The 26,492-nt window shown below is 42.0% G+C and overlaps 1 protein-coding gene across 1 annotated transcript in view; it reads right to left on the bottom strand.

Annotated features, from left to right (window-relative positions):
• Positions 1–20,871, bottom strand: part of LOC311226591 (zinc finger protein 385D-like) — a gene marked incomplete at its 5' end in the record, with an annotated part of 139,405 nt that extends 118,534 nt beyond the window's left edge. Inside the window, 2 exons of the mRNA XM_084312011.1 lie at positions 19,094–19,212; positions 20,823–20,871. Of these exons, the coding sequence (XP_084168137.1) occupies positions 19,094–19,212; positions 20,823–20,871 (168 nt within the window). The remainder of the gene's footprint in view (positions 1–19,093; positions 19,213–20,822) is intronic.
• Between the last annotated feature and the right edge of the window lie 5,621 nt (positions 20,872–26,492).

Raw genomic sequence — 26,492 nt, 5'->3', positions numbered from 1 at the left:
GTCTCTACAGACCCGCCAGAAGTGGGTAAAGGAGAGAGACAATTTGACAGAAGGAACAGTCGTCATGATTATTGATCAATCACTGCCCAGAGCTATGTGGCCGGCCGGCCGCGTAAGCAAAGTGATCACCGGTGCCGACGGCAAGGTCCGAGCAGCTGAAGTGCTCGTCCAGGGTCGCACTTACACCCGTCCCGTGGCAAGGCTCATAGAACTGCCTCGACTCCCAGACACAATCGATGATGACCATGACCCTACAACCCTATGACTTTGTGAAGTTGACTGACCCCTACAGCAAACCCTTATGTGTAAATAGACAACGCGATTAATCTGTCTCTGTTTAACTGATTAGGTCTGGGACCAATCAGGGGGTGGCTGTTGTGAAGGGCCAGATTAAACCGAATATATATATTTATTTATATATATATATTTAATTGTATTTGTATATTCTCTAATATTCCCTGATATCCCTTGTATATTCCTTGTACAATATGCATTGAATATCCATTCTAGCCTACTGAACATCCCATAATAGTCTCCATTCTACTATTGGTCGAGACCTTGGTGCCAGGCTGCCATACCCCTCAGACCCAGTTCAAACGTACCGCTCCACATGTACGAACAAGTCCTAGTTCCGCGTAGGAATCTGGCTACCGCACCACTAATGGGACTATTTGTTCATAGTGCGTATATATACTGCGCTACTAAAGTAGGACTTTCTTTTCAGTCCAGTTTCTTACCCTCCAATAGAGTCACAGACGTAAAGCCTCCCCGCGACGCCACGTGTGGGAGTAAGGCCAAGTTCGCCTACCATCGGTATTGAGACATCGTGTATATTAATATTTGAATAGTCATATTTGGCACTATATCGTCGAGTTGGACGTAGTCTATTAAGCTAATAATAGTCTGTTAATATATAGTGCTTCGTGCGGTGAGAATACTACCGTAGTCAGTACCCCATCGTTTCGGGCAGAGAACTGGCTGCTTACCCAGGGTGGTTGACCCCACGTGAAGCTGCACCCGAGGAGCCCCAGAGCCGACGAGCGAGTGGACCTGTATACCGGATTATTCTACCGACGACAGCCCGCCTTCCCAGGCACGGATTATGCTTTGTACACATTGATTATTCCATGGATAAAGACCCCCGACACTGCCGTGTGTTGGAACCCCCCCCCCCCTGGAGAGGACGCAAGGTGAGGAGACGCTCTGCAAGACGAGGTCGCTTCACGTCTCTCCTCCGTGGACCGGATGGCGCCGGCCCACAAAGAGTCCACCTGCTTTCATCTGTGGTCCAAGGATCGCCGGCGCATTGAACGGCACTACAGTGGGTTCACCTGGGATACCCTTGGCCGGATGAGGCAGTCGGATTCTACCCCCCCCCCTTTCCTACTCCTGTCGGCTTACAAGCGACCGGATTAACCCCCTCTAGTGTATCCAGTATATAATCATTAAAGTATCATTGCTGTTATTCCTTAAACTATTCCAGGTCGTATATGTACCACCTGCGCCTTCAGAGATTGGACATTCTCTATTGATATACCGACGAATACTCTTGCCATAAAAGTGCATACTAATTCCATTCATAAATGTGATTGATTTGATTAAGTGCTTGCTCTACACACCATCGCTGTGTAGAAATAAAGACCTATTTCTAATTCGTACATTTGTGTTGGATCCGTTTCATCTACGTGACAGTGTTCATCATAATATATTTATGCCGTGTACTGGGTGGCCGAATATTAAGTACAAAGGTAGTGGTAGTAAGTATCATATCTAGTAATACAGTCAGGGAATTGTACCCCTCAGTTACACACGGTGTGTTGGTATTAGCACATGGTGTGTTGTTATTAGCACATGGTGTGTTGTTATTAACACATGGTGTGTTTGTATTAACACATGGTGTGTTGGTATTAACGCATGGTCTGTTGTTATATTAACCACTATGCCACCGTGCTGTGAGGAGACAGTGTTAACCACTACACCACTACACCACCGTGCTGTGAGGAGACAGTGTTAACCTCTACACCACCGTGCTGTGAGGAGACAGTGTTAACCACTACACCACTACACCACCGTACTGTGAGGAGACAGTGTTAACCACTACACCACTGTGCTGTGAGGAAACAGTGTTAACCACTACACCACTGTGCTGTGAGGAGTCAGTGTTAACCACTACACCACCGTGCTGTGAGGAGACAGTGTTAACCACTACACCACCACACCACCGTGCTGTGAGGAGACAGTGTTAACCACTACACCACCGTGCTGTGAGGAGACAGTGTTAACCACTACACCACTACACCACCGTGCTGTGAGGACACAGTGTTAACCTCTACACCACTGTGCTGTGAGGAAACAGTGTTAACCACTACACCACTACACCACCGTGCTGTGAGGAGACAGTGTTAACCACTACACCACGTGCTGTGAGGAGACAGTGTTAACCACTACACCACTACACCACCGTGCTGTGAGGAGACAGTGTTAACCACTACACCACTACACCACCGTGCTGTGAGGAGACAGTGTTAACCACTACACCACCGTGCTGTGAGGAGACAGTGTTAACCACCACACCACCGTGCTGTGAGGAGACAGTGTTAACCACCACACCACCGTGCTGTGAGGAGTCAGTGTTAACCACTAGACCACCGTGCTGTGAGGAGACAGTGTTAACCACTACACCACCGTGCTGTGAGGCGACAGCGTTAACCACTACACCACCGTGCTGTGAGGAGACAGTGTTAACCACTACACCACCGTGCCGCCACTAGTTCCATATAATACAAGGAGTCTGAAAACTCCATAATGAGACAGCGTGACATTTACATAACTATTTCATTTGTATTATATTAAAACGCAAGATACTTGTGCCCTAATCATAAGAATAAGTGCTCGACGAAGAAACCCAATCCCATTGCCAAAAGAAAATCTTAACATACCTATAAATACTACACACTACATGGAGCCATAACGGCCCCTCGACAGCACTGCCAACTTCAGGCAGGCGCACGTCCCCTTTGAAATGAAATCCACTTCCATGGTGAGGGGGAGAGATGTAGATAGTGAGACATGCTAAAGACATATTTTGGAACCTGGAGACGTGGATTGTGGAAAAGAGGGGCGTAACCCAATATTAGTAATGTGTTCCTATAGTATTTGGCCAAGTACAGCGAGACAGACTGACTTTAACCTGGAGCTCAGTCAAAGTGCCTTTAAAGGGGCAGTTCACCCAAAAAACATATTTTCCACCCTTACTCGGAGTGCTATCTATCCATCCAGATAGTTTTGGTGTGATTACTAGTTTTGGACAGGGGTGTAAAAAGTACCCAGAAACTATACTTAAGTGAAAGTATGGGTACACGTCTCAAAATAGTACTCAAGTAAAAGTCAGAGTATCTGACTAAAAACAAGTAAAAAAGTTTCTACTTTTAAATGTACTTAAGTACTAAAAAGTTAAAACTTTTTTTCTGACTGTCTATTCTTCTGATAGCAGGCGTTTAAGATCCCCGCTTTCTAGTCTTGCACAAGGAAACATTTTCCATTGTTGGGGATTTGATTGGCTGTCTTTAAATAAAGTGCGGCCTGCAGGATTAATAACGTCAGTTCGGCCAGAGAAACAAATATACTAATTAAAATGGTTGGACCTGCGAGATTTGTACTTTGTAGGTCTGCATTTTAAATGTAAGGAGTAAAAAGTATGTTTTTTTTCTCTGAAATGTAATTGAGTAAAAGTACAAGTATACAAACGTAATAATACTTGAGTAAAGTACAAATCCCCCAAAACAGTACTTAAGTATTGTAACGAAGTACAATTACTCAAGTACTTTACACCCCTGCTTTTGGAGATATCTCCCATGGAGATGTCTGCTGCTGTCGCTCCAGTACAACTGAATGGCACTCGGTTTGTGACGCTCAAAGCTCCAAAAAATGTATTAAAAAACAAACAAACTCAAAAGCAATGTCTATTTCCAGCAATCATAACCTTGTTCCTCAAGATGATCCACATTCTCTCTAATTGGCCGACGTTCCCACTGCCAAACATCTCTCCCCAAACTAACCAGTGCTACCTATACTCATATTATCTTCCCTTAACATATTGAATGAATAATATTATATTATTGTTCCCCCCTTATATTTCTTGTCTCTTTCATAAATAAGAAGCCAGAATGTGTTGAAAAAAACAATTACATTTCACGGCGCCTGTGCAGCCTTGTTTATTCACTGTATCCATGGAACCAGCGATGGACGCAGCCATTCTGTATGCATGATGCACCCAATTTAAAGTTATAGTTTCTCTCAAACTGTTTTGGTCACGGAAGTTATCCGGTTTGGTACAAATGTTCACCAACTTGAGGCAGAGCTGTTCAGCCGAGCTGTGATGTACAGGCGTAGAGATAGAGCTGTTTAGCAGAGCTGTGATGTACAGGCGTAGAGACAGAGCTGTTTAGCAGATCTGTGTAGCAGAGCTGTGATGTACAGGCGTAAAGACAGAGCTGTTTAGCAGATCTGTGAAGCAGAGCTGTGATGTACAGGCGTAGAGACAGAGCTGTTTAGCAGAGCTGTGTAGCAGAGTTGTGATGTACAGGCGTAGAGACAGAGCTGTTTAGCAGAGCTGTGTAGCAGAGCTGTGATGTACAGGCGTAGAGACAGAGCTGTTTAGCAGAGCTGTGTAGCAGAGCTGTGATGTACAGGCGTAGAGACAGAGCTGTTTAGCAGAGCTGTGTAGCAGAGCTGTGATGTACAGGCGTAGAGACAGAGCTGTTTAGCAGAGCTGTTTAGCAGAGCTGTGTAGCAGAGCTGTGATGTACAGGCGTAGAGACAGAGCTGTTTTAGCAGAGCTGTGTAGCAGAGCTGTGATGTACAGGTGTAGAGACAGCTCTGCGTAGGAGTGTGGATAATCCACAGACCTCATCGTGGACAGTTTCGCGTAGGGACTATTTTCGACCGAAGTACACCCCCCCCCCCCTCGTTCATCATGAGAGTGAGACAGACGGACTTGAACCTGGAGCTCAGTCAAAATGCCTTAATAATAACAACGATGCCGATTCTGGTTTCACGGCACACTGTGTACTGGCGTCACGGTGAAGGCGTGAGCATGAAGTCAGCGTTTTAATTGGAGCACTTATATGATGAAAGATCGGCTGCGGTTGAGCGTTTGGGATTGATTTAAACTTTTACGAGCTCGGACAGAATAGCACCTTTTTGTCACGGTCCCAAAATAAATAGTCCACAACAGTGTCAGAAAGTGAGCCAACCCCCCCCCCCAGTCAATCCACGATTAGATGCGCAGTCGCCTGGCTCGCGGAACACACACACACGCACACACATGCACACACACACGCACGCGCACACGCTCTCACACACACACACATACACACACATGCACACACACACACACACACACACACTCACTCACGCTTTCTCTCTCTCTCTCTCTCTCTCTCTCTCTCTCTCTCTCTCTCTCTCTCTCTCTCTCTCTAGTAACCATGACAACCTGTGCATGTGTGCAGCAAACAAACTCCTCAGCAGAAATGTGCAGTTACAAAAACAGATGCACACACACAGCATATACATACACAAACACACACACAAACACACGCACACACAGGCTCCAGCAGAGATCGCAGGTGGCTCTGAGTTCCGGTCTGTACAACACTTGAGGAGAGAACAGGAGGAAGACACTAAGGAGCTCCCTCTGACTTCTTCAAGTGACTGTTTCGGGTGGTGGGGTTGAAGAGCTCGTCCAGAATACCCACCTCTCTACACGTTAGTGTGACCTCTAGGGACCTCGGGGTCAGACAGCAACAACACACAGTGTCACAGCCTGACCTTCTCAGCCTGACCTCCTGACCTTCTCAGCCTGACCTCCTGACCTTCTCAGCCTGACCTCCTGACCTTCTCAACTGATTTATTGATTGATTTTATTGTGGATTAGAGACATCATCCAAGGGATTAAAAACATGATAAAATGCAAGCACTTATTTCCATCATGGTCCCTGGTATTAAAAAACAGGACATACATGAACATAAAACAACATCATAAAACATTAAGATACAATATGCATATACAGTTGAAGATAGGCCTGCCACGATAACACATTTTGCTGGGCGATTAATTGCCCCCGAAAATATCGCGATAAGCGATATTATTGCGACCGGTTAGAGAATTTTTTTGAGAAATTTATTTCCCAAAACTTTTATTTTGAAGCCCACCGCTCCGTCTTTTCCGGTTTAAGACTTTTATTTTGAAGCCCACCGACCGGACCGGAAGTATTGTTGTGATTATCCTAGCCGACAACTTGTCTCGTCCGGTTGTGTTTTTTAGTTTTAACGTTAGCTACTAACGTTAGATGCAGCTACTACAGGCAATCAACGATGAGGAGGAAGCGTCAAAGCCGTATATAATAGAATAGCTGTGGTGCGTAGGCACTGCAGCACGACTCGAAAACGACCCGTTATAATAAATTAATTCATGTTTAACTTGTCCCCGTCTCCAGTGCTTTGACTAGCCCCACCCGTTCATTGTAAACAATGATGCATGTAATTGTATTAACGTTATTCTGTGTTATTCTAACGTTACACTACAAATAACGCTACTTGGTTAAAAGGAGCAACACTATTGAGAAATGTATTAAGCTATATGTGGCGTTGCTACTGCCCCACGGAGCTCCCGTGCTGTGCTCTGTAGTAACGCCAGCGGCCAACCCACACGGAGAGAGACTGCAAGGGGCACTGGTTCCGCCTCATTAAAACAAACGCGCAAATAGCAATTAATCGCGCCCGTCAAAATCATTGCATTCATTTTAATTATCGCGGCAATTAATCGATTTATTGCTTATCGCGGCAGGCCTAGTTGAAGATAAAATAATAATAAATAAATATGCTACCCTCTCTTTCCTATGCCGATAGCCATGATCGTACATGCTTTTTGAAGCCAGTTAACCCGGGGGCCTGTTTAATGCTGCTGGGCAGGCTGTTCCACAGAACTGCAGCTGAGTAAAGAAAGGTCTGCTGGCCGTACGTAATGAGTTTGAATTTTTTTTTTTCTGGTGAGAATGTCCAGCAGCTTTTAGAGGTCATCACATCTGAAATGAAGAAATTGAAGGAATTGTTTGATAGAAACAAATTATCATTGAACTTGAGCAAAACTAAAATTATGTTGTTTGGAAACTGTAGATGGGATACTCAGGTACAAGTTAAAATAAATGATGTGATTATTGAAAGAGTTTATGAAAATAAATTCCTAGGTGTAATAATAGACCATAAAGTCTGTTGGAAACCTCACATAAAACATGTCCAATCTAAACTCTCACGAAGCATTTCAGTCATGAGTAAAGTAAAGCACATTCTGGATAGAAAATCACTCTACATTCTCTACTGTTCACTAGTTTTACCATATTTAAATTACTGTGCTGAAGTCTGGGGAAACAATTATAAGTCTACACTACAACCACTTTTTATACTCCAAAAAAGGGCCATAAGGATAGTTCACATTGCAGGTTATCGTGATCACACTAACATATTGTTTTTGGAGTCAAAGACATTGAAGTTAAATGATCTTGTGGAATTTAAAACGGCACAATTAATGTATAAAGCAAAAGGTCAGGCACTTCCAAGAAACATTCAAGAATTGTTCTTTGATAGGGAGGGGGGTTATAATCTGAGGGGAGAACACAATTTAAAAGTTCTAAATGTACGCACTACCATGAGAAGACACTGCATCTCGATATGTGGAGTGAAACTGTGGAACAGTCTAAATGTGGTGCTAAAGCAATGTCCAAACATGAGACAATTCAAACTGATGTATAAGGAAATTATGTTCACAAGGTACAGGGATGAGGAAGGGACTTGATATTCACGGGTGTTTACATTTTTATTTTATTTCTTTCATGTTTTACATATATAGTTTTTGTTTTTTTGTTTTGCATATATATATATATTTTTCTTTTTCTTTTTTTTATGTTTTAAAATAGTACACTCATTTGAGTAGTGGAAAAGGGGTAGGATTAAATAAGTGTCTACTTCTTCCTACTCCTTTTCGAACATGTAGATTGAGTTGTGTTTTGCTTTTTTTATTGTTTGTGTTACATCCCAATGTATATATTCCCCAGTGTGTGTCTCCATGTGTGTGTGTTCTCCATTTTGTTTCCTCCCTCCAGTCATTGTTCCCTTCACCATTGGTCCCTGCCAGGCCAATCCTTCCATTATAGCAACACAGCACCGATTGGTGGATGGTTTTCCAGACTCCAACACTCAATCAACACCACCCAATCATGGATCACCCCACACCTGTTAAAACATGGCTTCTCACTTCAGTCTTTCTCTCTCTCTGGCATGAGGCTAGGCCTAGTGTGATTTGGTAACCTGTAACTTTGACAATATTGCATTTCGTTTATTGGCCTTTGGTGCTTAGTGGTAATTTCCTTGTGTGTGTATGGCCACAGAGAGAGCATTGTTAGTTATAGTTTGTTTTTGTATATATTCTGCCTTTGTTTTCTGTATCATTAATGTGTTTTTCTCTCTTTCTCAGGAAGCACAGATGGGGTGAGCTGCCATTTCCTTTGGATATTGTTTTCTCCTGTTGTGGTTAGGTAAGAGTAGTTTAGGTAATGTAATCTCTTTTACCATATATTAGATTTGGGTTTATTTGGAGTATAGTGGTGTTTGTTTGTTGTTTTGGCCTGGGCTCACCCCTGAGCTGCATGTGCTTCCTTTGCATCTATTAATAAATATCATTGTTGTTTACAAACGTGGTCCATCTTTTCTGTCAACCAACTGTTATGTTACAGCCCTTTACCCTTAGACTCACAGGGGTCGTAACATAAATGGGGGCTCTGCCTGGATTTTGTAACCCGTGTTCAATTGTTGGTTGATGGATTTGGTGAACTGTGTTTGTTTACACTTGTATAGTTATTAATTAATTTGTGTGTAAAAATGGCATTTGTGTAAAAAAATAATAATGGCAGTTAGTACTTTTGATCTGGGGAAATTCTTGAGCAATCCTACTTGGGAAGCGCTGGATAGCTGCCGCAAGGCAGACTTAGTGGAGGTTGCCACACATTTTAAACTCTCGGTTCAACAGAAGCATCTTAAGCAGGATATCAGGTGTCTTGTGGTAGATAAGCTGTTGGAGCAGGGGACGCTTGTTTTACCTGTGGTCTCTGATGAACATGCAAGTCCTCCTGGTGAACCTACGGAAGCACAGCCTTCTGAGGAGCAAGCCCATGGTGCTGAAAAGGCAGGTGTGAGAGTCACATTGCCACATTTTCACTTGGCCTCTCCTGTGTCATCTGGGTCTCGAGAAGGGGCCCAGGTCAAGGTTAGAATAGCCCGTCTCCAGATGGAGGCTCAGGAGAAGGCACAAGCACGTGAGGCGGAGTATCGGCTTCGTAAAATGGAGCTTGAGGCGGAAAATGAAAGGGCTGTTAACATCCGTAGGTTGGAGCTTGAGGTGGAAAAAGAGCTCAGACTGCGGGAGTTGGAGCTGGGAGACCAAAGGAGTGGATCCAACTCTGCTACACCGACTCCTCCACAAGGCCCGGGTATGTCCTCCTCCACAGCTTATTCATCACACACTTTTGATATAAGTAAACGCATTGCTTTGGTGCCTCCGTTCCGAGAGACAGAAGTTGATACTTATTTTAATGTGTTTGAGCGTATTGCTGCTTCATTGCGCTGGCCAAGAGAGGTCTGGCCTTTGTTGCTTCAATGCAAATTGACTGGTAAAGCCCAAGAGGTTTGTTCAACACTTTCCCTAGAAGATAGTTTACTGTATGATACTGTGAAGGCTGCCATCCTTCGTGCATATGAGCTTGTGCCCGAAGCTTATAGGCAGAGGTTTCGCAGTCACAAGAGAGCTGTCAACCAGACCTTTGTAGAGTTTGCTAGAGAGAAGGGAACTCTCTTTGATAAATGGTGTGCAGCAAGCAAGGCCTCAGATCTTAACTCTCTCAGAGAACTCATTCTATTAGAAGAGTTTAAGAATCGTTTGCCAGAGCGTATTGTAATTTACCTGAGTGAGCAGAAAGTGTCCACTCTGCAGCAAGCTGCTGTATTAGCTGATGAGTTTGCGCTAACCCATAAAACTGTGTTTGTAGATAGGCGTGACTCGTTTCTCCCCCATGATTTCTCTCAGAAACATTCTGTCCCCAACCATTCAGAATTCACACACCCCCGACCAAAAATGTCACCTCCACGCTCAAAAGAGGAGCGGACATGTTACTACTGTCATAAGCCTGGTCATGTTATTTCTGACTGTTTAACATTGAAACGTAAGCAGCAACCGTCCTCTCAGAACTTTAGACAACCCAAAGGGGTTGGTCTGATTAAAATGGCACCTGATTCCGATCAACAGATGCACAATGATCAGGATGTTCTCGATCCTTGTTTCAGGCCATTTACTTCCAAGGGTTTAGTTTCCTTGACAGGGGATCCAAAAGATCAGTGTACAGTTCAGATCTTACGAGATACTGGAGCCTCACAATCCTTTATCCTCTCTGATGTACTACCTCTGTCTGAGAAATCTTCCTGTGGTTCTAGTGTCCTAGTTCAAGGTATTGAGATGGGTTTCGTGCCAGCCCCGTTACACTGTATTCATGTACAATCTGATTTGGTCACTGGGTTCTTTAAAATAGGGGTGAGACCTTCCTTGCCAGTTAAAGGCATTTCCTTTATCATGGGAAATGATTTAGCTGGAGGACAGGTGAACGCTGTGCTGGAAGTGTTGGATCACCCAGACACAGATTCTCTGCCTGATGACTTGTCACAGAACTTCCCTGAAGTTTTTTCTGCAAGTGTTGTCACTCGGGCTCAATTGAAAAAAAGTGATAATTAATTTGTCTGACTCTGTTTTTGCTTCAGCCTTTGTCAGGGAGGAGTTGCTGGCTCCAACTTCTGATACCGCTGACAAACCACCGACTCATAGTAAGGTACCCCCACAGACAACTGTAACTAGTTCCGACGCATTGAAGTTACCCGTTACTCGTGAAATGCTAATTACTGCCCAGAAGGCTGACCCTTCTCTTGCAAAATGTTTCTCTTCTCTTGAAACAGAACAGAGGAGAGATACGTGATACACGTACCCACATACATGTGTCGGAGACATGCGTGCATGCATGTTATCATGCACAACTGCATATGTCTGGGGCGCTTTCTCTCACATGCAATATGGAGAAGGGTGGCATCCCGATAGAGGATGCAGCACATACCTGCTCGAAGGTAGTTCGGTCTACATGCAAGGTATATATATCAGGAATGTATACGCATAATGTATAGTATAGTATGTTTCTTTTTTCGTAAGTCTTTTTTTATTTTCCATGTCAGTTATTAATGTATTTGTATGAGTCCTTTACATGTTTTGTATGTTCTTACAAAAAAGAAAAAGGCAAATCCTGGAAATTGAATATGATGATGTGGAAAGAGATGTTTGGAATGTTGGAGAGATTTGTGCAAAAAAAAAAAATATTAAAAAAAAAGAGAGTTGCATTCTTATTTTGTGGATGAAGGAGTTTTGATGCGTACATGGAGGTCCCATGGTACTAGACTGGCAGAGCATGCACAATCGGAGATAGGGCTACCAGATCAGGTACCAGACTGGAGCACTGTTTATCAGATTGTTGTCCCTGCAGTTTATCGTCAGCATGTACTGTTCTTGGCCCATGACCACCCTTGGTCTGGACACTTGGGAGTCACTAAAACATACAACAGAATACTTCAACATTTCTTTTGGCCCGGTTTGAAGTCCGATGTAGCACAGTACTGTCGTACCTGTAGTACTTGTCAGATCACCGGAAAGCCAAACCAGGTAATTCCACCTGCTCCCCTCTGTCCTATACCAGCGGTCGGTGAACCATTTGAACATGTCATAGTTGATTGTGTTGGTCCGTTGCCAAAGACCAAAGCCGGCAATCAGTTTTATTGACAATAATGTGTACCGCCACCCGTTTCCCTGAGGCTATCCCTCTTCGCAGAATTACAGCTCCTGTAATAATCAAGGCTGTCGACTTGTTGTCTGTTGCTGTCGACTCGTTGTCTGGTGCTGTCGACTCGTTGTCTGTTGCTGTCGACTCGTTGTATGTTGCTGTCGACTCGTTCTACTGTATATTGCTGTCGACTTGTTCTATTTTGCTGTCTACTCGGTCTATGTTGCTGTGGACTCGTTTTATGTTGCTGTCGACTCAGTCTCTCTTGCCGTCAACTCGTTCTGTCATTGTTGACCCGAGTGGTTGTTGTACCAACTGCTAGTTTTTTATAGCTCTTTGTTTTGAAGTACATGTTATCTCAGAGATGTTATCTCGTTGTTATAAAAAAAAACATGTTTAGTTGGTGTTAAGTGTCAAACATGTTTTTGTCTTATGTATGGGGGTGTTACATCCCAATGTATATATTCCCCAGTGTGTGTCTCCATGTGTGTGTGTTCTCCATTTTGTTTCCTCCCTCCAGTCATTGTTCCCTTCACCATTGGTCCCTGCCAGGCCAATCCTTCCATTATAGCAACACAGCACCGATTGGTGGATGGTTTTCCAGACTCCAACACTCAATCAACACCACCCAATCATGGATCACCCCACACCTGTTAAAACATGGCTTCTCACTTCAGTCTTGCTCTCTCTCTGGCATGAGGCTAGGCCTAGTGTGATTTGGTAACCTGTAACTTTGACAATATTGCATTTCGTTTATTGGCCTTTGGTGCTTAGTGGTAATTTCCTTGTGTGTGTATGGCCACAGAGAGAGCATTGTTAGTTATAGTTTGTTTTTGTATATATTCTGCCTTTGTTTTCTGTATCATTAATGTGTTTTTCTCTCTTTCTCAGGAAGCACAGATGGGGTGAGCTGCCATTTCCTTTGGATATTGTTTTCTCCTGTTGTGGTTAGGTAAGAGTAGTTTAGGTAATGTAATCTCTTTTACCATAGATTAGATTTGGGTTTATTTGGAGTATAGTGGTGTTTGTTTGTTGTTTTGGCCTGGGCTCACCCCTGAGCTACATGTGCTTCCTTTGCATCTATTAATAAATATCATTGTTGTTTACAAACGTGGTCCATCTTTTCTGTCAACCAACTGTTATGTTACAGCCCTTTACCCTTAGACTCACAGGGGTCGTAACAGTTTGTTTGCATGTTCGAAATAAAGATTTCAAATAAAAAAAATCAAATCAAAATCTAACCGGAACTATGTTTGTGTCTCTACCTCTGGTTTCATGGCCATGGTTGTTTTTTTACATATTGAAAGTAATTTTGATGGTAGCTTGGCACCTCCCCTTTATAAATTCTATATACTAGGCATAGCTTTATCATGGATACTCTCTTTTCCACCCTGACCCACCCCAGGCTGTTGAAGTGGGGCTTTCACACCAGAGCTGTTTGGTCTGGACTGTCGGACCAGAATTAGATAGTCCGCTTTTTTGGGGTGGTGTTAATAATAATAATAATAATTATTATTATTACCGCGGCGCGCAACATTCACTGCAAAACAAGCACACTGTAAACATGTCTCGTGGACAGACCAAATAAAACAGCTGCTTGTGGGCACTCACAAAAACAACGAGGTGTACAAGTTGTTTAGTGAGAGGATGGCGGTAATGGGTTATAATCGAACGATGGATCAATGCCACACTCTTCTACTATCACGCTTCTTGCGGCTGTTTGTGTTTTCGTGGATTTAACTTCCTGAAGGGGAGGGATTTCCACTCTCCATTGTGTCCAATAGACGAGCGCCCTTTTTGACCGTGTGACATTGTTCAGAATGTTTGGTGCGCTTGACAAATTGCAATGTGAATGCAGACGAACCAAATGACGAATGCAACAATGTTGCAACTTCACCACCAGAACCGCACGAGTCCACCAAAACTATATGTGAAAGCGCCCTGAGTGAGTACGAGTGGGGAGCTGCAGGACTATCCTAACTAGCTTGTTCTGGGCAGTTTGAAGTCTATTTCTCAAGTTGCTCGGGGCACTGTCATACCATGACAAGCAAGCATAGTCAAAATGACACTCAACCAGTGCCCCTGCAAGTGCTCTAAGAGCTTTCCTGACCTTCTCAGCCTGGCCAGCAGCACAGCCTGACCTCCTGACCTTCTCAGCCTGGCCAGCAGCACAGCCTGACCTCCTGACCTTCTCAGCCTGGCCAGCAGCACAGCCTGACCTCCTGACCTTCTCAGCCTGGCCAGCAGCACAGCCTTCATAGATGCCATGAATAATATCAGAACGTGGCTGTTCTCTACCTGTGTAAGGCTAGGTATCGGAATTTGATACTTTTATGGTATCGGTCGAATTTCTTCAATACTATCAAGTATTAGAAAATGCTGTGCTCGCTTATGTCAAATCATAATCACAATTATTTGATGATTAGAATGAAATCATGATTATTAGGGATGTCCGATATTATCGGCCGACCGATATTATCGGCCGATATCGGCAGTAAAATGTGATATCGGAAAATATCGGTATCGGTTTAAAAAAAGAAAAAAACAATAACAATATTTGTTATATATATATCCAGTGAAATTATTAGTTACCTGAAATTATTCAGTTTTTGGGGGGGGGGGAACCCTGCATATATCGGTATCGGTTGATATCGGTTGATATTGGTATCGGAAATTAAGAGTTGGACAATATCGGAATATCGGTATCGGTAAAAAAGCCAATATCGAGCATCCCTAATGATTATTAAACATAATGCGACATGCGGCACAATTATATCGTGATTATCTTGTTTTTATGATCGTGGTAATCCAGAATTATAATTGAAATTTAAGCTTGATTAATCGACCCAGAAATATTATTGTTGTCATTTAGGATCTAGTGACACAGTGTTATTTGATACCAAATGTCGATACCTAAGTAGTTAATCTCATCAGTGTCTGAAAATGGTCAGTTTTATTGAAATCTGCACAGCAGTAGTTTGATTATACTTCAGAAGTATAATATTTAGACTAGGTTCTCAAAATGAATGGAAACCTGGGAGGAATGGTGGTGTTGACAGCAGACAACAGGGACAGCAGTGGTCACTAGTTTACCTGTAGATGACTTTAGAAATGTTTTATACAATTTCAACTTAAAGGAACACGCCAACATTTTGGGAAATTAACTTCTCCAGAGAGAGAAAATAAGATAGATACCAGTTTCCTCTCTATGCGTTCAGTAGAAAGATATCTGGCTGCATGTTAGCCTAGCTTAGCACAATGAATGGAAGCGGACATGACCGGTTAGCCTTCGGGAGAGGTGTTAGTTGGACAATGCCTAGGCTAACCGGTCATGTCCGCTTCCATTCATTGTGCTAAGCTAGGCTAAGATGCAGCCAGATTGCTGGGAAACTGGTATCTATCTTATTGTCTCTCTCTGGAGAAGATGGTAAGCTAATTTACTAGGGATGTCCGATATTATCGGCCTACCGATATTATCGGCCGATATAGGCATTAAAATGTGATATCGGAAAATATCGGTATCGGTTGAATTTTTTTTTTTTTTTACATTTTTATAACCTTTATTTACCCAGGCAAGCAAGTAAGAACAAATTCAGATTTTATTTATTGTCAAAGGTATGCATAATTAATGTTGTGTTAATTCCACAACAAGAGATATGTAATGTTAATTACCTGAAATTATTCCATTTTTTGGGGGGGGGGGGGAAACCCTGCATATATCGGTATCGGCTGATATCGGTTGATATCAGTATCGGAAATTAAGAGTTGGACAATATCGGTATATCGGTATCGGTAAAAAAGCCAATATCGAGCATCCCAAAAATGTACCCAAATGTTGCTGTGTTCTTTTAAAAGTCTGGAATTGGGGAGCTCCAGTAGCTCACCACGTACCGCGAGTGCTATTTCAGCGCCGTGGACAACCGCGCTCGCGCGGATCTGGGGCTGAGCGCGTTCAAATCCCGGACGGCAGCCGTGCCTTTCCCAGAGTGTCTTTCCCCCCCATCTGAACCCTTTCAGCCTGCTTCTGTCGGTCGAACTTGACCAAGTATGAATGCGAAGAAAAAGCGATAAACGCTAAAAGAACCAGGTGACTGGTCAAAGTAAAAAAAAAAAAAAAAAAAAGTCTGGAATTATGAGAGGAATATTAATGACAAGATAAACTAAGAATAATTAGATGGCGTGCCGATGACGCCAATTTTAAGCCTAATAAATTGGACCTTAGATTTAAAAACAACATTTTATTCAATAACAATTCAAAAAAGGATTTCCAAACTTTGGTGCGTAAAAAAGATTTAGGAGCCTATTTGTGAAACAGAGGTATTAAATCCAGATTGTATACGGGCTTCATGATTGGAAGGCATATTTACTACGAATATACCTTTCCAGTTTTGCACTTATTTTCAGGGAAAGTTGACTTTCATCCAGAGCACTCAATGAATATTTATTTGGTATTCTGATATCGGCCTTAAAAAGAAATGAAAAAAAACATCACTAGGCACTGGCTGACTCCGCCAAAATAGAGGAATGGACAGATATAGTTAAAGTAATGAAATATACATAATGGAAAACGTACTTGTTATTACCTGCATTGCGTTTGCCATTTTTCTTATTCTCCACATTGCTTTAATTTTGTCTAGTTTATGCTCATTTTATGTTTATTTCTACTGATGTGGAGAACTGTGGGCTGCAATTCCTGTATGAAAGGTGCTATACAAATAAAGTTTATTTGTTTAGTTTTAGTATTATTATTTTTATTATTAATATTAGTATTATTATTTGTAAATTTCACTTAAATAAATAAATGATTATTGAAAAATGTTATAGGATGCATATTACTTGGGAAAAAAGTAGAATCAGAAGGGCAGGGGCAACAGTGGCTCAGGAGGTAGAGCAGTCGTCTGGAAATCCAGAGGTTCCCGGTTCGGTTCCCGCTCCTCCTGGGCAGTGTGTCGATGTGTCCTTGAGCAAGACACTTAACCCCTAATTGCTCCCGATGAGCAGGTTGGCACCTTGCATGGTTGCCTCCGCCGTCAGTGTGTGAGTGAATGGGTAAAATGTGAGTAACAAATTGTAAAGCGCTTTGGATAAAAGCGCTATATAGAAAAGCAGCCATTTACCATTTTACTTCTAATGCTCTTTGTAACGGCAAGACTAGGTCTTTATAGTTGGTTAAATATTCTCAACTATTCTCTAAATAAAGAATTGAAGAAGAAAAAAGAGAAGAGAGTAGAATAGAAGAGATGAGAGTAGAAGAGAAGAGATGAGAGTAGAAGAGAAGAGATGAGAGTAGAAGAGAAGATAAGAGGAAAGAAGAGAAGAGAGAAGAGAAGAGAAGAGAAGAAAATAAAAGAGAAGAAAAGGGAAGAGAGGACAGGAGAGGAGAGATAATGGAAGAGAAGAGGAGAGGGGAGATGAGAAGAGAACGAAGAGAATAGAAGAGAAGTGAGGAGAAGAGAAGAGAAGAGAAATTAGAACAGACTAGAAGAGAAAGAGAAAGAAGAGAAAAGAAGACATATAATATACATATATATGTGTGTCTTCTGGCACTTATATGCACATGTTTTGGGAATGCCCTGCGGTAGCTTGTTTTTGGAAATCTATAACAACTAAACTTTCAAACATATGTAACTTGACAATCCCATTGGCAGCAGCAACACTACTCCTAAATGATATAGCACTACCACCGGCCTCCATACAGCAGAAAATAATCATTCTGGTGGGCATTACAGCAGCCAAGAAACTGATAGCCAGGAGGTGGAAACAACCAGAGAAAGTCACAATGATGAATTGGTCTCAGACACTATTGGATATCATTTATATGGAGATCTCTACTGCACGTGTGATTGGGGTTGGACAACCCAGCATTGAACTATGGGTCTCAGCGGCTGAGAAAGTTAAAGCCATGATCTAGCGGCGAAGCAGGGTCGGGATGTTGGTCCTGAGGGGTCCTGGGGTGGGAGTGGGGGAAGAAATGTCTTGTGATAGTGATAGTACTGTCCTGTGATGTATTGTGTGTTATTGTTGTTACTGTATTGTGTTGTGTTTTGTTGCATGTAAAAATGAAAAAATGGAAAATAAAAATGTGATCACAAAATAAATTATATACATACATAATATACATTGAGGTATAAAGGAACATGTTGATCTATAAAAGGAACATATTGAGCTTTAGCGGACCACACTGCGATAACTAGGGCTGCCCCGAAGCCTGTTTTTGGGATTCGAACTTCATCAGGGTTTTTCTAATGGACATTCGAACCTTCGTTTTTAATAAAAAATTCAAAAATCTAAATTTTCTTTTTTTATATATATATAAATATCCTCAAACTAAATCCTCATTTTGAATAAAGTGATTAATCTGATTAAATGAGTATTTTTTTTTATTAAATCAACTTTCTTATAACTCATCAGTTTTTAATACTATAATATTAGTGTAGCCTAATCTTTATCTGCAACTGCGAAGAAAAACACCATTGGTTTAAACAGAATGAATAGACACATAAAAATAATATATATACAAAAAAATTATAATAAAAAAAAAATTTATTCGAATGTTAACGTAACGAATGAAGGTCTGAACTTTCGAACGTTTGGGCTCAGCCCTACGGTATACAGGACCATATTGAGCTACAAAAGAACACATGGAGCTCGCAGCATTTCATATGGTCCTCCTTTAAATTACCTCTCAACTTAAGCAACCGGTCGGTAAGACAAGCATCGCACCTCAAGACGGCAGTCATCACCTTCCAGCCTGACGCCTCTGCACTGTTCTCAGGGATGTTCTCAGGGCTGAGGGGAGCTAGTGAGTTTAGATGCCACCAACGCACTATGATCCTGCCAAACACTATACAGGAGGGCGCAGACATAGTCCTAATGAGAAACGCTTATTGTGAGGTAAATGGTGTATCACGGGCGGTGTGTTTGGAAAGAAGTGGGCGGCGGAGTCGTGTATCTACGCAAATTAATATAACTCCAGGCAGACATATCAAACCACACGCATTATATCATCAAACAAACGGATCCCCGGCTCCCAGCGGAGGAAATCACAGCTGTAAAAAGGATAAACAAACTATGTTTTGTGAATTCCCGCCCTAGGGGGGGGGGGGGGGGGATACAGTAACTAGGGAAGCACAGTTACTATGGCGACGGGCGATGACTGACACCGTACTCACTTCGCCGAAGCCGCGTAGCATTCCGAAGGGGAGGAGGGGCTTCAGGTCCGGGTTGGGCTGGCCGGGCCTTCCCGCCGCGGAGCGGACCAATGACGGAAGAGCAGTCTGACACACGTTACCTAGGAGACAGAGGGAGGGGGGGGGCAGCGCAGGTAGGAAAAGATGAGGGGGGTGGGAGACCGACTGAATACAAATCCACTGCATATTATTCCATGCAGGGTAATTGTACTGTTTATGGAAGGAGCAGAGGGATGAAAGGAGATTAAAGTGTTTTCTACAGATTTAGATCTGTAATAGTGGGGCAGGATTTTCGAATTGATTCCTTGTGGTGGTGGTGGAGTGAGTCACCGGGCTGTAATTTAATAGATGGGTTTCTTGTTTATAAACATCAGAGCCAAGCAGCAATACCCGCTGAATAACATGACTACCTGCGTGAGCTGCTGTGCTAAAAAAGTACAACAGGGCTCTATGGAGAAACATGGCACTCCCCCTGACAAAAAGTACAACAGGGCTCTATGGAGAAACCATGGCACTCCCCTGACCTTTCAAACCCCACCTCTCGAACTGAGGCTGATACGAGTGATATGTAATACAAATTGATACGTAATAGGTCATGGAAACTGATGCGTAGCAGCTAGCCTACCTTAAAACTCTAGGAGAGGTGTTAGTTGGCCAACAATAGACTAGCCGCTTCCATTCCTTTGTGATAAACTAGGCTAGCTTGTAGCCGGATAGCTTTCTACTGAACGCGCAGAGAGGAAAGTGGGATCTACAGTATCTTCTTGTCTAACTCCGGAGAAGACGGTAAGTGCATTTCCAGAGCTGCCGGACTCAATGCAAATGACCCTCTTCACATGAAGTCACGCCACACCTCCTATTTCTCATGCTGTAAAAAAAAAAATATATATATATATAGGCCTATATATATATATATATATATATATTGTAGCTAAGGGGCTACACAACCCTGACTGTATTTAAATGTTTAGATTAGACCACTACTAAAGATATTAGTTAGCCAGACAATATAGTTACACAAAATGGCAGACACTCCATTAACTGCGAGGGGACAGTGAAACCGAGTTAAACAATCACTTTAATAGGGATAGAAAGCATACATAGAATATGAACACAGATCTCCTGTTATCACTTTAATATCAATGCCACAATGTCCGCGGTAACGATAGTTCCTATACTACGGGTACCCGACCGTTGGAGCTCTGAATGGAGTGAGACGGAGACGAAGCGAAGCAGTACAGGGAAAAGCAAGATGGTAGATGGAGACAGTACTTCTCTCTGGAGCTCCGACTCCAGAGAAACTGCAGACTGGTGGGATACCCTGTCGTCGCTGGGAAAGAGGGTCTCGTACGGACCGGTCCTTGTATTCCTAGCGCCCGATGGCAGGATTAATAGCTATTAGTCCAAAGCCCGTTGGCATGGATGATAGCTAGTTAGCTCCGTTTGTACTTAAAGCTAACCCGCAGGAAGTCTTCAATGAGTAGTTATGTCCAGAACGTCGCTGGGTTCAACTATAAGTCTCTCCACGTTACTTCGCTTACACAAGTCACTATATTGTGCCAATAATGGCTCGACAATATTATGGTTGTATCTAATTAGCCGTTCGGCTCTCTATTACGATACGTTGCCTTGCCGTCCTGTTTACAACAACTGCGCCAACGTTACTTCTCTCTCACTCTGTGTTACCTGTGGACTGAGCCTGTTCACCCACACAGATCAATGCGCTCTCTCTGGGCTTGTCTGGGCATGTTCTGAAACATGTCTAGAGGGGCGTGCACTGGCGCCCACGGCGTTAAGAATGGGACATATACAAAAGGCGAATGATAAATACTGGCACGTAAAACAGATGACGTGAAGATATATATCTTATATATATATAAACAATATATAAGTTATACAAAATAATAAATGCAGACTTTCAGTGTTAATCTGGACCTTCTGGACCTATATATATGTTTTTAGGGACTTATGAACAATGTAAGAGAATGGAAAATTATTCAGGAAATTCAGGAAAAGGGAGAGAAAATATGGGTGGATAGTCTCTCTCTATCTGAACCTGACTTCATTCAACAGTCTCTCTCTGTCTGAACCCGACTTCATTCAACAGTATGTAGCACCCTTCATATTAAAGCAATTGTCCATATCAAGGTAGATAAAGGCAACAATAGTAGGCAGCTACAGAATAACTTTTAAAAGCAAAGCTCTGTGTTTTTCCATATTGCAAGGGATTATGAAATTTGAAGATGATGTTATCGATACCTTCATGTAGATAAAAGAGAATACATAAAATAACTGTATTCAACAGATTTCTGAAATGGTAATGGATACATAATAATAATAATCAACATGCAAAACAAAGTACATTTCCTAGAAATAACCACGTTGCACAGCGGTTATCTATAACCTGATGCACAGCGGATTTACCGTCGGTAGTGTGATAGTAAAGGGTTAACCTTCTGTAGTGTGGCAGTGAAAGGGTTAGTTGTATGGCAGTGGAAGGGTTAACCTGTGTTTGTCGCAGTGAAAGGGTTAACCGTTTGGTAGTGCGGCAGTGAAAGGGTTAAAAAACATATTATTCCAGAAAGAGACTTGAGACTTGAATGAATGAATGAATGACAACTTTATTTAACAGATTGCAGAATGAGTACAATACAGTACGGCTCAATACATACTGATACAATTGTTAAGGGGATGCAGACCTGAGAAAGACGTTTGTCTTGTTTACATCAGGGTCCCCCATTTTCAATTCATAGTGACATTTATGACATACACACAACATATATGACATCATGACATTTATGGCATAGGGACATACATGACATACAGGTATATAGTAGTGTTACATTTGTGGCATATACGATATGCAAATATACAGTACTGTTACCCATAGATCCTGACAGAGTATATACATATGATGGGGAGGAGACTGTACATTAAGAGGGGGTGGGTGGGTGGGAGAGAAATATACATTTGGTGGGGAGAGAATATATACATACGGTGGGGAGGACACTGTACATAGGAGGGGGTGGGTGGGTGGGAGAGAAATATACTTGGGGAGAGAATATATACATACAGTGGGGAGGAGGCTGACTATTATCTACTTGACTTGAACTTGTGGCCAAAGACTTTGAGACTTGACTCGAGACAGGATGTCTAAATGAATGAATAAAAAATGCATGGTTCTCTGGGGAAAGGGCTGCATGGCTTAAGATGGCTGCAAATAGTCATATTGTAAATAGTCACACACACACAGAGACACACATATGCACACACATACACGCACACAGACAAAGACACACATACACACACACATAATTACACTTGCACATTCTCTCTCTCTCTCTCTCTCTCTCTCTCTCTCTCTCTCACACACACACACACGCACACAAACAATTACACTTACTCACATACTGTACTCACACAATTACACTCAAATGTGCACTCACCTTGCACACAAGCACACACACACACACACACACACACACACACACACACACACACACACACACACACACACACACACACACACACACACACAGAGAGTTGTGGTTGGCAGTATGGTTGTGTCATTACCAGTGTGCTTGTGTTTGTGAGTTTGAGGTCCTGATTGTAGCTTCCTGATTGTTTTGTTGTTGCCTTTGAGCCTGATTACAGTTTGATTCAGGACCAGAGCAAATGTATAATCAACCACAACTACAACACACACACATCCACTCTGCCATTAGACCTGATTACCTTAGATTACATATGCTGTGTCTTTGTTTGTGTGTGTGTTCTTGCGTGTGCATGCACGTGACATGTGCATTTGTGTGTGTGTGAATCCATACTCTTACTGCACAATGGTGCTACTGCTGACATGACAAGAGTAGCTACATCTGTGTGTTCAGTAAATTAAAGAAATGCGAGCTTGAGAGACCACAGGTTCAATATCAGAAATTGACATGATGCTCTCTCTCTGTCTCTATATATACTGTATCTCTCTCTCTCTTTTTCTCTCTCTCTCTCTCTCTCTCTCTCTCTCTCTCTCTCTCTCTCTCTCTCTCTCTCTCTCTCTCTATATATATATATATGTTAACAAGTTGTCAGAGTGTCCCATGTATAATTTATATGCAAATTAAGGACGCAATTATAAAAAGATATAGCAAAGATATAGCAAAAAAAAATCTGTTTCATATATCTCAGCCAATATTGCAGATAACTGAACAAATGAGGTGTCTAGACCCATGTTTTGAGGGTCAAAGATCACAATAACACTATCCCTAGAGTGATCACATGTTTCTATGTAATTTTGCCCATGCAAATCTGTGCCGTCAATACAAAATAATCAAATTTTTACTAATTAGTTGAGTAGGAAAGCGGATACTATCATGCACCCCCTGGAAATATATTGTTAACCAGTGTTTCTAGATAGGAAAAAATTTGTAGAAAATGATAGGCTATGTTACAAATCAGAGTGTCCCATGTATCATTTATATGCAAAATAATGACGCCATCATCAAAAAATGAATGTCGCTATTTCAGTCAATATTGCAAATAACTAAACAAGTAGGTTGTCTCTAGACCCATATTTTGAGGGTCAAAAATCATAATACAACTATTCCCAGAATGATCACCTGTTTGTGGTGAGCTAGTATGCAAATTCGTGTAACCTTTACAAAGAATAAAGCATTTTTTTTTTTTTTACTTAAATTTTTATTAACATTTATAGACAAACAACACTTACACAAAAATGGATCCCATAACACAATATGAAAGGATGCAGTGAACATAAATGGTTACATGAATAGCATTGTTGGTTATATGTTTCCACTACAGTTGTTTTTCCAGGCACTTAATACAAAGACTGATTGTTTACCGCCCTTGAACAGGTATAGACAAATGTAATACTTGGACTTGGAACGCAGGGCTGTTGCGAGGCGGGGGAGAGCAGTGGAGAGACCACAGACACAATCAAGATGGCCGCAGTGTGAGAGGTCGTGTCTCAATTGCTCGTCTGTTTGTCGCAGTTTGTAGCCGATAATACTACTAATTTGATCCACTTTAATTAGTTTGAGCAGTTTAACCATTTCAGTTATATTGCGGTGGTTTTTTTTCCTCGTTTGTTCGTGAAAATGACAACTATTACACTGCAAAGTTTGATGGACGCCATCGAGAAGAGCAAGACTGAAACGCTTCAAACGCTGAGACACATTGACTCAAAAGTGGATACAGTTCAGGCTGGCTTGACTAATATTCAGAACTCCCTGGAGATTTTGGGAGGTCAAGTCGAGTTAATTGAGGAGAGAGTCGGCAAGAACGAGAGTAATGTCGATAATCTACTTGTTCGGGTGAAAGTTCTAGAGGAACACAATGCTTACCTACGTGAGAAGACTGATGACCTGGAGAATCGGAGTCGTCAACTGAATCTTCGTGTCGTCGGAATCCCTGAGTCTGCTGAAGGCACCGATGTGATTGGGTTCATGTCCAAAATAATTCCATCGCTCTTGGGTCCGGATAACTTCCCCACTGCTCCAATCATTGAAAGAGCCCATCGCTCACCGTCAAATCGTCAGAACGAGCGTGGCACGCCTAGGCCCATCATCATAAAGTTGCTCTACTTCCAGGACAAGGTGAAAATCCTTCGACTTGCCAGAGAGAGTAAGAGAGTGGAATTCAACGGGTCTCGTGTCTACTTCAACCCAGACCTCAGCGCAGACTTGGCGAGGCGTCACAAGAGCTTCGCCACCATCAAACGCAAGCTCCGTGAACGTAAGATCAAGTACTTTGTTCGCTATCCATGTACATTGTGTCACCATTGATGGCAAAGAAGAAAGATTTAACTGTCCCAAGCTTGCTGAAAATGCCTTGATATCTTTACCGAACTCTCCAGAAGATATGCGGTACGAATGATGATGTTTATGACTGAGATAGTGCTCGGTAACTCTTCTTATGGTCCGAGTCGGCGTATTAATTAATTGGCCGTGCCCTCTCTTCTTCTTAATTCTCCTTTGTTCCTTCATATGAAGTGATGCCTCTGCATTATGAATTTTGTTCTATTTGTGCCATGTTTATGATTTGGAAATATGTGCTCAATGTTAGCCTGAGCCTACTACATGGCTTCATTAATGTTACATGCTGTTGTGTTTACATTCTGAATGCCGTAGCGTAAATGCGTCACTTCCGGTAGCGCCTATGTGCGTACGTCACGTTAATACCGTGACTAATTCATAGTAGAGATTTATCAGAATGAAAGATTTAAAGTCTTTGATGCCGCCTGTAAATTTCAGGCTACAAACTTTCTTTTCTTTTTCTTTCTCTAAGAATACAGACAGAGCTTTGAGTTTATAGTGAATTCCCATAGACATGCCAGGTACTGCTGGGACATGCTGGGATTTAGTTTTGTGTTATGTATTTATGTTGTGTTGTGTGTGTGTACTTGAATGTATGTCGCTCTCCTGCTCCCTGCTCATTATCCATTGTTCCTCCTTGCACATGATTATATATCCCGTTGTTTTTGTTTCTTTTTCTTTTAATACAACTCTGGTATGATGAATACTTCTAAAGGTTTAAATGTTATTCACCTGAATATAAGGAGTCTGTACCCCAAAATCGATCTACTTAGAGCTTGGCTTGTCTACAATAATCCCAGTGTAATTACTGTGTCTGAGACATGGTTGCATAGTGCAATCTCTGACAATGAAGTTGAACTTGACAACTATGTTCTGTACAGAGCTGATAGGGGTACTAGGGGTGGAGGAGTGGCTACATATGTCAAATCAAATCTGACATCTGAGCTCCTCAGGCCAAGGGTAAACCCTATAAACTTTGAGTGTCTTTTTATAAAAATGTCTTTTCATGAAAATAAGCAGTTGACCATAGGAAATATTTATAGACCTCCTGATTCTCCCTCTGAATCTACAAATGATATATTATCCACCATTAACTCTTTAGATCGTCCAAATGAAATTATTATCTTGGGTGACTTTAACATCAACTGGCTAGATCGATCATCTAGTAATGCTCAAAACCTATTTGGCAGTGCCAATTTAACTCAACTCATTAGTGAGCCTACTAGAGTTGATACTAGATCCAAGTCCCTGCTAGATTGGATTCTCGTCTCACACCCGGACAGAATTTCAAACTCTGGTGTGTTACCTGATAGTTTCAGCGACCATTCTATCATCTTCTGCATTTGGAAGATAAAGTTACCACGTCTACCACCAAAATGTATCAGGATAAGACAATGTAGGAATTTGAATATTGAGCACTTTATTCAAGATATAACATCTATAAATTGGGACAGGTTTAAATTGATTCCATTTGTTGAAGATGCATGGAATTTCTTCTACACTGAGCTTACTAATGTTATTGACCATCATGCTCCCTGGAAGATGCTCAAAGT

This window comes from Notolepis coatsorum, assembly GCF_963971535.1.
Source record: "Notolepis coatsorum genome assembly, chromosome: 4".
Taxonomy (NCBI): Eukaryota; Metazoa; Chordata; class Actinopteri; order Aulopiformes; family Paralepididae; genus Notolepis; species Notolepis coatsorum.
Note: the sequence above shows the minus strand (reverse complement) of the source record. Positions and strands in the feature narration are given on the sequence as shown.